At 58.0% G+C, this 12,607-nt stretch overlaps 1 protein-coding gene across 2 annotated transcripts in view; it reads right to left on the bottom strand.

The window, feature by feature from the left end:
• PDE2A (phosphodiesterase 2A) overlaps positions 1 to 12,607 on the bottom strand; it is a 376,047-nt gene that overhangs the window by 41,834 nt on the left and 321,606 nt on the right. For both annotated transcript variants that reach the window (XM_048838672.2, XM_048838681.2), the window contains 3 exons: positions 10,832 to 10,873; positions 7,350 to 7,418; positions 1,817 to 1,947 (listed from right to left, as the gene is read on the bottom strand). In XM_048838672.2, coding sequence (XP_048694629.1) covers positions 1,817 to 1,947; positions 7,350 to 7,418; positions 10,832 to 10,873 — 242 coding nt within the window. The remainder of the gene's footprint in view (positions 1 to 1,816; positions 1,948 to 7,349; positions 7,419 to 10,831; positions 10,874 to 12,607) is intronic.

Genomic DNA, 12,607 nt, shown 5'->3' with positions numbered 1-12,607 from the left:
GCTGCACGCCGGCCGCTGACATCCCAGCCACACTGATGGAGGAGCGGCCAGGCCAAATGGCGGCTAGCGGAGTTGCACCCCAGCACACTCCAGTTCCACCTGCCGGCGCACGGGGAGTCTGTCTCCGTACGGCCTGGTGCAGGAGGTCTGCCAAGAGCTCGGCTCCTAGCGGCACCAGCTCATGCACTGGGCGGGTGAGACAGGGAGGCTCCCCGGGCAAGACAGACCCGGGGTCCTTGAGGGAGGAGGATGGGGGTGAGTGGGGACCGGGTCTGGGGGCCCCCCCTGCAATCCTCCCCCAAGAACTTCTGAATTGGTGGCGCAGCTTTAGACAGGCTCGCCTGTCTCCTACCCACCTGGCTCCCAAGCAAGCGTTCCCCCGGCAGGGTAGGGCTGTCTGTCCTGGGAGGCGTGATGGAGGGTGAACGAGGTGGCGAGGGTCTGCAGGTTGCACACGGCTAAGTGCATTGATGGTGGTTCCTGCACTGTAACTCATGGCCAAGAGCAAATCACCAAGATCGCCAGAGAGCTCTGGGCCAGCGTTGGTACTGAACAAGGCTAAGACTGAGGGGTTTGACTGGGGGAAGTTCCTAGCCACGGTTATTGCTGCAGGGCCAGTTGAAAGCTCAGCCCCTCTGCGCTAGGAGCTGTATACAGTGAGCAGCAGATGGTCCCTGTCCCGAAGAGCTGACAATCTTGATAGACCCGGGATGGGGGAAGGGTAGGACAAACCAGCTAAGAGATGGCAGCAAACAGCATGTCAGTGCCATGGGGTGTTTTCGAGGGGTTGTTAAGGAGGCATCAGCTAAATGGGAAGGGAAGGGGGCGAGAGGGATGGGACAGGAGAGGAGACACAGGAGTGGGGAGATGCGGAGGGGAAGGATCTGCAGGGGAAGGGAGGGGCTGGTGCCAGCAAGTTCTCTGAATGGACCGAGGACCCTGCCTTGCACCCACAGCTTGGAGTTTCTGGCTGATCTTGGCAGCTTTCCCCAAGGCCTCATGGCGGGGTGGTGGGAGAGGAGGCATCACCTGGTCCTAGTGCCCCAGAATGCACTGGGGTCTCCCCTGAACAGTTCGGGGTCCAGGGGAGTGCTAGGCGGAGAGGTAGCCAAGGCTGGGCCCCATTTTACCCCATCCCCCTCCGTACAGCACTCCTTGGAACGGATGACTTCCCCCCATAGCGATCCTGCATTAGACCGGGGGGCCAAGGGCAGCCCCCCAGCTACAGGAGCCCCCTAGCTCCCTTCCGGCAGCCCCAGGAGTTCACAACAGAGAAGAACACGGCCAACATGCTCTTACATGCAAAGGTGCAGCCATAAAAACTCCAAGGCCCAGCATGCAAAGCGCCAGCGTGCCCTTCTGTTTGGATTCAGGTGGAGCACAGTGCATGCTGGGACGTGTAGTTTGCAGGAGCCGGGCCACCGTGCTGGCGACCAGGGTGGCCTGCCAGAACCCCACGCCTGAGCGGCAGAGGCCGCCTGAAACCGCCAGCTGGTCCCCCCCAGCCAGGAACCCTCCTCTGCAGGCAGCTGGGCTCACAGCCATCAAGCCCAGGGGCCACCAGCACAGGCCAGGAGAGATGGCGCGGCAGCGAGGTGACGGAGCGATGCTGACCGGTCGGTGCACGGGGACCAGAGCTGGAGCCTGCCAGGTGCTCGGGGCCAGGCTCTGCTCTGGGCTCCGGCCCAGCCCGTAATCTGTGTCCCATCAGCACAGCTCCGCGCAAAGGCGCAGCGAAGGGGCCCTGGACCAGCCGTGAGGAGCGGAGCCGCTGTCAGCGCCCAGGGAGCAGCCTCCCCAGGAGCCTCTGACTCACCTCTCTCCTCCCAGCTTGTTGAAAGTGCAGGCTAAGGCCACCACCTGGGAGGTGGCCCGGCTAATGACTGGCACGCACAGCATGGAGGTGACCTCGAATCCCAGCATGTTGTGAAGCTGCTTGTGTTCCTCCTGGGGAGAGAAGATCAGACCAGGGTGAGGGTCAGGACGTGGGGCAGGGGAGGGTCAGATAGGCGTGGGGGTCTGGATGTGGGGCAGGGGAGGGTCAGACTGGGGTGAGGGTCAGGACGTGGGGCACGGGAGGGTCAGACGGGGGTGAGGGTCAGGATGTGGGGCAGGAGAGGGTCAGATGGGGGTGAGCATCAGGGGGTCGCAGGGAAGGGTAAGGCGGGGGTGAAGATCAGGACGTGGGGCACGGGAGGGTCAGGCGGGGGTGAGGATCAGGATGTGGGGCAGGGGAAGGTCAGGCCGGGGAGAGGGTCAGGACATGGGGCACGGGAGGGTCAGGCCGGGGTGAGGCTCAGGACGTGGAGCAGGGGAGGGTCAGGCTGAGGTGAGGTTCAGGATGTGGGGTACGGGAGGGTCAGAAAGGGGTGAGGGTCAGGACGTGGGGCACGGGAGGGTCAGGCCGGGGTGAGGGTCAGGATGTAGGGCAGGAGAGGGTCAGATGGGGGTGAGGGCCAGGGGGTCGCAGAGAAGGGTCAGGCGGGGGTGAGGGTCAGGATGTGGGGCACGGAAGGGTCAGGCTGGGGTGAGGGTCAGGACGTGGGGCACGGGAGGGTTAGGACGTGGGGCAGGGGAGGGCAGCGGGCATGGAGCAATTCATTCATTGATAGATCTCATGGCCAGAGGGGACCACTGTGATCACTCATTTGGCCGGAGAACTGCCCCACAACAACTCCTAGGGCAGGTCTTTTCGACAACCATCCAATCTTGATTTAAACATGTCCAGTGGCGGAGAATCCACCCCGACCCTTGGGAAATTGTTCCAGTGCTTAATTACTCTGAACGTTCACAATTGACACCTTATTTCCAGCCTGAATTTGTCTAGGTTCAACTTCCAGCCATGGGATCGGGTGCGACCTTTCTCTGCCAGATGGAAGAGCCCATTGTTATATATTTGCTCCCCATGTGAGTACTTATAGACGAATCAAGTCACCCTTTAACCTTCTCTTTGTTAAGCTAAGTCAATTGAGCTCTTTACGTCTAGCACTATTCATTTTCTGATCCTTTCATCATTCTCCTGGCTCTTCTCTGAACCTCTAATTTGTCAACCTCCTCCTTGAACTGGGGGCACCAGAACTGGACCCAGGATTCCAGCAGCGGTCGCACCAGTGCCAAACACATAGGTACAATAACCTCGCTGCTCCTGCTCGAGATTCCCCAGTTTATGCACCCCAGGGTCTCATTCGCTCATTCATGTTCAGCCCATGAGCCACCACCATCCCCAAATCTTTGTCAGAGTCACTGCTTCCCAGGATAGAGTCCCCCGTCCCGTACGTGTGGCCTGCGTGCTTTGTTCCTAGATGTAGACACAGAGAAAGGGCGCAGGATTTAGGTACTGTGAGACACACAAAGGTAACACCCTAGCTACATGTGTGACCGTGTCTCCCACATCCGGCTGCAGCCACCCACCCAATTAGCAACAGGGAAAGGGACAGGGGGCCACGAGTCCTTGACACCCATTTGCAAACCCAAACTGAGAACCGGGGGGGAGGCAAAACTCATGGTTTGAGCATTGGCCTGCTAAACCCAGGGTTGTGAGTTCAATTCTTGAGGGGGCCATTTAGGGATCTGGGGCTAAAATTGGGGATTGGTCCTGCTTTGAGCAGGGGGTTGGACTAGATGACCTCCTGAGGTTCCTTCCAACCCTGATATTCTATGATTCTGTGAACTGATGCCCTAACTGGGAGGCAACATGGCCTAGTGGATACAGCACTGCAGTGGCAACACTGGCTGGCTGGGTCACCTTCAGCCAGGCACCACGCCGCTCTGAGCCTCAGTTTCCCCATCTATAAAACAGTGATGATGCTACTAAAGCCCTTTGCGTCCTGTGGAAGACAGTGCTCTATACCAGAGCTAGGTATTAACATTATTAATTCATTCCACATCGATGGCTGAGCAGCCACCTGCTGATAACAGCTAGGCGGCTGCTTTCTCTGATCCCCATCTCTAGCCTCGCTCGGAGCAGCGGGGGCACAGGGACGAGTGGAACTGTCTGTTCCCTACGCTGCTGCCACAGGGGGAAGCTGGCGATGTGGATCTGTCACAAACGGCTTCTCAAGGAGAACGAGAAGCAGAGAGAGAGTTAACTGGACAGCAGACTCAACAGCTGGTTATTGACTGCAAGCTTGGCCTGGGATGTTCATACCACTGAGCTCCTGGGCCCACAATAAGCCTCTAGGATTTTCTGCTCCGAGTCAGTCTGAACAGCTGTTTACCCCTTTGCTGCTGGGCTGCACAGCCCTTCTGTTTATCCTTTCGGGAGTAAATCCTTAGCTCCTTCACCGGCCACTGAGGGCAGGAACAAAATGCTTATCTCTGTCTTGCCAGCCAGTGAGTGAGTGGCACTGCCCAAGAGGGGATTGGTATTTTCGCTTATATTCTTTAAAAAACCAAACACGCCAAGCCCTTATCTATTAAACAGAGAACACAACAGTAGGAACAGGAAGGGTAACACAATAATGCAATGAGTTGGTTGAGTCCGGAGGGGCCCTCTGCTGGCTGGCATCAGAACTGCTAGGCTGTGTGTCAGAGGCCCTGTACTGCCACCTAGAAGCTCCAAATAGAGCCCCGTTTTTTGCGATGGGGGCGCTCTTCCACTAGTGACTGGGCTGACAGCCACCAATGTCTCTCACGCAGCCGCAGGCAGCCTGTCAGCCAGGTTCCCAAGCAGCAACCTCAGTCCTTCCACCTTCCCAAACCGTATTTACACTTATTTCGCTCCCTTCAGACTTTCAAACTGCCTGTCTACCCAAGGAGAGGTGATGGATTGCTTGGGCGGCACAGATAAATAACTTCCCTGACCCTGCGTGCTGGCTCATGACTGCAGCACGTGCCAGGGCAGAGTCTGCAGCTGACCCTGGGGCAAATGCTCAACTGGCTCTGAGTGGGTGCCTGGCTTCTGGGGGAGTTGTTATTATTTCTCAGCAGTGGTGATACCAAACAGCCTCTTGTGTGCAAGAGATCAATCATCCTTGTAGGATCCAGACAGAGCCTGCACTGGCATTTTCACACCCCCCTCACAGGAGTATCTGAGCACAAGGCAGAAAAGCATCGTCCCCATTTCACACAGGGGGAAACGAGACACAGAGAGACTAAGTGACTCGCCCAAGGTCTGGAAGACCAGCTGTGTCGCTCAGCTGTGGTTCCCAGTGCAGGAGAGATCATGCACAAAGGGTCCACTAAAGATCCATTCACCGTCCGGACACCTGGGTGCTCAGATCCAGCACGCTCTGAGCTGAGCCACTCAGGGATTGTTCGTTCCAGGAGGAACTCAGGGATCTGTTTCCAGCCCAGCCCTGAATTTGGATCTGGCCCCAGGCTGACCCCTCACACATACTGAACTGCGACACCCATTCCCTGTGGGTCAGTTCCCCAGCTCTGATCACTCTCCATGGAGCTAGCTGGGCATTTCCTCCACTTCAGTGTCCAACGGTGGCTACTCCCAGCCACACGAGCCCAGGCCTTGCCTGGGAACAGAGCGTTCGCTAACGAACCTCTGTCCGCAGCACAGAGTCGCTGCAGGAGGAGCAGCTGCTCGCTCTGAACTCCTGGATTGTACCAGGGGCATCCTGACCACCCCTGACGATCCAGCGCTGGGCTACTCCTCCCCCGGCTTTCCCAGTGCACCTCAATCCCAGCCTGCAGCCCCCCGCCATTCCAGCCCTGGGATCCCCCCCAGCTCTGCCGATGCACTTCAGACCCAGCCTGCAGTACCCCACCGTTCCAGCCCTGGGCTCCCTGAGACGAGCCTTCTGGCCACACTGCACCCTACAGCTCGAGAATGGGATGAATAGGCTGAGACCTAACAAACTCGGTTTACTAGTCCCCACCAGAGCCAGGATGCCAAGCCAGGGTTCTTCAGCAGGGAGATCCCCCCAGCCCTGCAAGGCGGGGTTTGGAAGCAGCTCCTACTGCGGGGACTATAGGGTTTCGGGGAACTGACGAGACGGGATGGGTTGTGACCAGACTGGGAGGCAGCTCTTCCCCACAACGACACAGACATTAGGTGCCATCAGAGGCCTGTCATGGGAGGCACTGGGGCTCCCTGCCAGCCAGCAGGCAGGCAGACTCATGGCTGCATTAGTGCTGCATGCGGCTGGTTGCTCGATCCGGCTGTGATCGGGCTCAGCCAGTCATCACTGCCCACTGCGTTACAGGATCACGGACGAGAGGTGGGGAAAATGACCTACGAGGAGCCCCCTAGACCCAGCTGCTGCAAGGCCTGGCCCCCAGTCCCCTAGGTCTACAGAACCTGGCTGGGCCTATGTCTGCATGAGTGATGGATCTCAGCGCTGTCCCACACGACTGACAGATCACACCCCAGCGCCGACCCGGCCCCTCCCTCTGGTGGAGCTGTCGGCTCAGCCTTCAGGTCATCTCTAGGACAGCCACCCCGGGCATTCGGAGATTATAAAGCCCTCCAGTGATCATCTAGTCTGACCTTCTGCAGGACACAGGCCAACTTCTCTGAATTAATTCCTGCTTCGAAGTCCAAGAGCTGTGACCGAACATCCCATCCGGAGTAAAAAATGGCCAGTGAGGCCACGTCTGGCATGACTTGTTCCAATGGTTAATTGCCCTCACTGGTAAAAAGGTACCTTATTTCCAGTCTGAATTTGTCTGGCTGCAACTTCCAGCCACTGCATCGTGTCCGACCTTTCTCTGCTAGACTGAAGAGCCCATTGCCCTATTTCAGTTCCCCATGTAGTTACTTATAAACTGTGATCAAGTCACCCCTTAACCTTCTCTTGGATAACCTATGTAGGTCAAGCATCTTGAGTCTCTCGCGACCAGGCAGGTTTTCCAATCTTTTCATTATTCCTGGGGCTCTGATCCAAACCCTCTGCAATTCGTCAACATCCTTCTTGAACTACGGACACCAGAACTGGACACAGCATTCCCGCACCGGAGCCGAACACAGAGGTCAAATAACCTCTCTGGCCACACCGCCACACTGGGAGCACCTGTTCAGCTGATTATCCACCACGACCCCCAGTGGGGTTTTTTGAGTCCCTGCTTCCCAGGAGAGAGTCCCCCACCCTGTATGCGCAGCCTGCATGCTTTGTCCCGAGGTGTATAAGGTAGGCTATGGAGGCTGGCCTGCAGCTGCGAGAGGAGTTCCTACACACTCGGCCCGCTCCTGTCCACCCCCGGCGCTCAGACATCACAGCGTCAGCCTTTTGCATTAATACCGTGCCCACCGCGGAAGCATCCGAGGGACATCCAAGAGTGGTGAGTACATTCTCCCCCTTGTCCGCCCAAGGCCTGCATGCCCATGCTCCCATTCTGGCCACGTGGCGGGCCCCTCCCCATGGGACCCCCGGCCTGGGGGCAGCCCAGCTACGTACCACGCTGATGTCCTGTAGCGTGATGGATTTCTTCTCCTCCACCACCTGCCCCAGACGCCCAAACATCAGCTGCAGGCAAAGAGACGAGAGTCAGGAGCTGGTGGGCCGAGGAAGAGGAAGGTTGGCTCGCGGGTGAAGTCGCATCCCGCAGGAGCCCGGGCGCAGCCGCCAGCGGTTTTTTTGGGAGCAGCGGCACAGCCAGCTCCTCCGCCCAGCTCCCGGGACGTGGGTGCAAGAGGACAGGCAGGGCTTGGGGGGAGGCCATATCAAGAGGAAGCAGCTGGACACAGAGGGGCCCTGTGGCTCTCCCCAGCTCCCAGGCTAACCAGCCTTTGCGGCCTGTGGTCTCCCTAAGTCCTGGCCTGGACTCATCAGTTGTGGAGGGGACGGCTGAGTCTCCATGCCCCACAGTCTTGACCTGGAGCGGCCACTATTTATGGGAAGAGGACAGCTGAGTCTCCAAGCCCTTCCAGAGCTTGGCCCCTCCACTGAGCACCACAGCACACACAGACCACTACAGCAATATGGCAGCGTGGGCCCCGGCCCACTGGAGAGCGGGCTGAGACCCACCAAACTCCTGCCACATAGGCAGCCGCTTGATGGGATCAGCATGTGGGACACAGTCAAACCAGTGACTTGCGGCCTAGGGCCTGTCCACAGTCCCCCAGTCCATGCAGTACCCTTCAGCACCAGTCTGACATGCCCATCAATTCCTACCCTTGCAATACGGCTGCAACGGCCTTTTTCATCCACCACCAACCAGCCTCCCCACGCACCGGGCCAGTCGCAGCCCTGGCTTTAGCTCCATTGCAGCTAGCAAAGTTTCACCGGGGACGAATCTGGCCCCCTTCGCTTTGGATTAAGGATCTGGGGGGGAGCTGCCGATGGCCAATCCTGCTCCACTCGAAGGCGGCTGCGCTGGGGATTTGTCTCACCTTCAGTAATGGAGGCATCTGGCATCACGTTCTGGGGAGCAATCCGGGCCAGTGAGAGGCCGTTTCACTGCCTGCCCTGTAACCGGGGTGGGGCGCTTCCAGCCGGCAGAGCGGCACATGTCGGAGGTGACACAGCCTCGCCCTGCTCTGGACTGCGCCCCAAAACGTGAGACACGGCGACATGGAAACACCTATCGAAGCCTCAACGTGCTTCTGAATCTTTTCGTCGGAGAAGACGGGGGATAAGGTACGAGCATCTCTAGCGGGGGCGGGAGAGGTATAGCATCGGGATGGCTCTGGCGCGGACTGGCGAGAAGGCGACCAAGAGGGAGATCAAAGACGCGGTACGTGGACCGGATCTCAGAGAGGCCAGGCGGCACGACAGCCCGGGGTACGATCGTGCGTTTTGGAAGGAGGCTAGAACAGTGGCCAACCCCGAACAGGGAAGTGGCAGACAAGAAGATGAGGCAGAAATCAAGAGAGCGGGTGCTGAGATCTACGCGTGTCACAAATGGCTCTTACCCTTCCACAGACACCGCTGCTCGGCTGGTCGCATTATTATCTAGCTAAGGGATCTGCGGGCTGGCACTGATTGGGCTCTCGCGAGAGTTCCTGGCAGGCAAGCGGGCTATTGATCATGTCCCAGGCGATGGGTGAGCTGCTTAAATACTCACCGAGGGCTTGCTCTGTGGGAAAGTCTCGCACTGAGCAGAGATCAGGTCCAGCAGACTCAGTGGGCTAGGGGCAGGGCTTCTCAACCACACCCTTCCCCCCACACACTACAAAATGGACCTTTCCAATGTAATGGTGATGGAACTGGGGCTGTTTGTACATTGATTCCAATGGAGATAAGTCAGCCCTTTGATCCTGCTCCCTAGCTGTGCCTAGGCTGGGAATCCTTTCCAGAGCACAGACCTTAATAGCCCCAGCATTTTCCGGGCAGGATTTCTCCGTTTCGGCATCGAAGATCGCTAGTGGGGGAGGCGAGCTCCAGGTTGCAGGGCCGCTCCATGCAATGCACAGGCGTGGCTGGCCCCAATTTGAGTGGACCCTGCGTGCGCTCACTCCCATTTGACCTGGTTGCTGCTCCATCAGATGGAGGGAGGGCTGGGCCATACCTGAGCGGCGTTGTGACACCGAGCACCAGGTCGCAATGCTACCCACTCCACTTTGGCCCAGCTGCCCCTCTGGGATGGCCTGGCCTAATTGGAGTGAGTGGCATTGCGACCCCAGGAGTGAGAGGGAAGGCTCAACGCACCTGTCTAGGAAGTTGGGTGTGCTCCCCACCAGATGAAAAGCGCTGGTCTAGGTGCTTCACTAGCTTCATGATCATTTAAAGCCAATAGGCTTTTGTGCTCCTAAATGTGCGTCACTTTTGAAAACGGCAATGCAGAGCCTACGTTTCTTACGGTGCTTTTGGAAACGTTCGCCCAAGTCTGCCCTCTGCAGGCATCCGTGCACCCCCAAATTCCTGGCCCATCATGCACAGGGCTCCACGGAAGACGTGGGATGGATTCTTTGGGGATGGTCTCCTTTCGAGCTTTCCCAAGGTGGACCACCCCATTCCTCTTGGAGACGGAGGAGGGGATATTCCCAGGACAGGCTCGTTCCGCCCGTTGGCTGGATGTCTAGGGTGGCGGCAAGGCCGGAAGGATCGCCTTATGAGGAACGATTAACAGAGCTAAGGGCCGGAATCTCAGCTGGTGTAAATCGGGGCAGCTCCATTGACATAGGTGCTGAACATCTGGACTGTAACATCTGTCGATGGAAGCGTTCCCCAGCAGCTGGGCTGCAGCGTGCCCTGCCAGAGTTGCTGGCTGCTCTCCAGATGTTTTCTGGTTGGCTTTAAAATGGATTTACCTGGACAAAGCCTTGGGGAAAGAGGAGGGGACGTCCTGGAGCCAAGGGGTGAGAATGGAAGCAGCCCCTGCGCTAACAAAACGAAGCCTGTGTTTACCGGCTTCCTGACACGTGGCCTGGGAAGGGAGCTGGAGCCCAGACTCCTCCAGGCTGCAGCTGCTCTCCCGGGGGCGTTCAACATGGTTCCAGATCGGATGTTCTCAGTTGCTGGCTGGCGTCACTGGACGCCATCAATCAACAAGCAGGAACACAGGCAGTCAGTGGTCCTGTCTCAGGTCTATAATAAGAGGCCATAGGAGCTGCCACAGCTGGAGAAGTCGATGGCTCCTCTAGGGTTGGACCAAGCGTGGCCAGGGCTAAAAGTGCTCATAGACTCACAGCTCAGGATGGGGCTGAGGCAAACACCCAGATCTGAGCACTCCCAAACTTTAGCTCTGCATCCACACTTGGTGGTCCAGGTCCCCTCTCTCCTCATCACACACACTGTAAATGTGCCACCCTACTCCAGGAATTCCTTCCTGACCCCAGCTGGGGAGCTGTCTATGCCTGGAAGCATGAGGACTGTCACGGTTTGCACATCCCAATGGCTAGCTTCATCTCTGGAGCAGGGCTGATTTAAACCCTAGGAGGTCTGGAATTCAGAGCCAAGCTTTGCTGCTGAGCGACAGAGAACATGTAATGACTTACAGGGAAGCTGATCTCCTCTTCCAGCACTTTATCTCCCACGACCTGGAGGAAACAAGAAACACAGAGGTGAGGGCCAGGGAGCTGAGGAATCGGTGCTCTGGAAAACCCCGGCCACGGAACAGGAGCTGAGAGAGGATTTAAACCCTTTATACAGTAGGGTCTAATTCGCCGAGACCTGATTGTATCTGTGAAAGCTGCTGAGGATGGGTGAGCTTGGAACTTTGTAGCAGCAGCGGGAACAGAATCCAGGTCGTCCTGCTCCCGAAGCTCAGGTCTCTGCCCCCGGAGCGAAAGGAGAAAAGTCCCTAGCCAGGATTCTAACACAGGGAATGCTCCTGTAGGATGGGTGGGGTGGGAGGGGAGAGAATCGACTCGAATCAGACCCACTGTAGGGGTGACATGACCCTTAAGGTCACCCCCTTTTGGAGTTGGTCTTCCAGGGCAAACCAACGTGCATCGTGGCCAGACGACATCCCACCGCTGAGTGACGCTGAGACAAACCGGCCCTGGGCTGTGTTGCAACAGGATCATTTGTGCCCATCTCAGCATCTTTGCTGGGCTGGTTTTTATGTATGTTCCTAAAGCTCATGGTTCAGGGTTTCAGGGGTCAGGAAGGGATTTTTTTTGCCCCATGTGTATTCTGGGGGGGTTTATTTAATCTCCTTCCTCTGAAGCATGAGGGATGGCCACAGCCGGAGGTGGGACATAGGACAGGGAGGGCCAGGGCGCTGAGGTGGCACCGGGTACTCTCTTTCTCTCAGGTGCATGGCTGCCCTGCATGCTCAGGGTCTGACTGATCGCCATGTGTGGGATTGGGAAGGAATTGGCCCCCTGGTCAGACTGGCAGGGACCTTGGGGTTTTTCCACCTTCCTCCGCAGCATGTGGGTGCAGGTCTGGGATGGGTTGTGCACCCCCCACAAGGTTTGAAGGGGTTAAGGTGGCCAGGTGAGCCAATTAACTCCCTGGGCTGCACCTGGGGGAGGACGCAGGGAGCAGGAGTTGATTAAATGAAGCTAAGCTGGACAGGAACAGGAGGGGCCTGGCTAAAGCCCAGGAGCTGAGAGCAGAAGGGATGGCAGGGAAGGAGTCTGCAGCCGCCCCTGGGAGGAGGGAGTTTGGGCCGGCAAGCCCAGCGCAGCGGGAGAGCCAGAGAGGTAGGGAAGGCTCAGGGGAAAGGGAAGGCAGCAGAGTACAGGGCAGGGCAGAGCTTGGCTGCTGAGGAGAGGGCCCTGAGCTGGAACCTGGAGCAGGGGGTGGGCCCGGGCTCCCCTAACAGCCCCTGGGGAAGTGGCGCAGACCAGACAGCAGAGAGCAGACTGCTGGGGACAGTTTGCCCTGAAGGACTCGGATACCCTGGAAGAGGAGGACAATAGTGACCTGGCCAGGAAGGGGTGGGGGCACGTCACCAACAGGAAGCAGCAGCTCCTGGGGCGAGAGGGGCCGCAGGGTGAGGCAGGATGGGTGGCGAGACGGCCAGAGGAGGGCGCAGCACCTGGAAAGAGCTAATTCCCAGAGCCACCAGGAGGAGGCGCCCGAGGGGTGAGTGGACCCCATGATAGGGTCACTGCCTGTGGTACATCATGGTCTAGTCTCCTGTGGGTCTCATTCGCTTTGGGTTCATTTCGGCTTGGGTATCGCGCATGGGTGCTGGGTGAGGCTGGTGGCCTGTGACAGACAGGAGGACACACTGGATGATCTGGTCCTTGAACTCTCTGACTCTAAAACTGTCCTGATAAGATTCCCCCCACCTCCTATGAGAAATGAGCATGAACCGT

Source organism: Caretta caretta, chromosome 1 (assembly GCF_965140235.1).
Source record: "Caretta caretta isolate rCarCar2 chromosome 1, rCarCar1.hap1, whole genome shotgun sequence".
NCBI lineage: Eukaryota > Metazoa > Chordata > Testudines > Cheloniidae > Caretta > Caretta caretta.
This window is presented reverse-complemented; position numbering and strand designations above follow the sequence as displayed.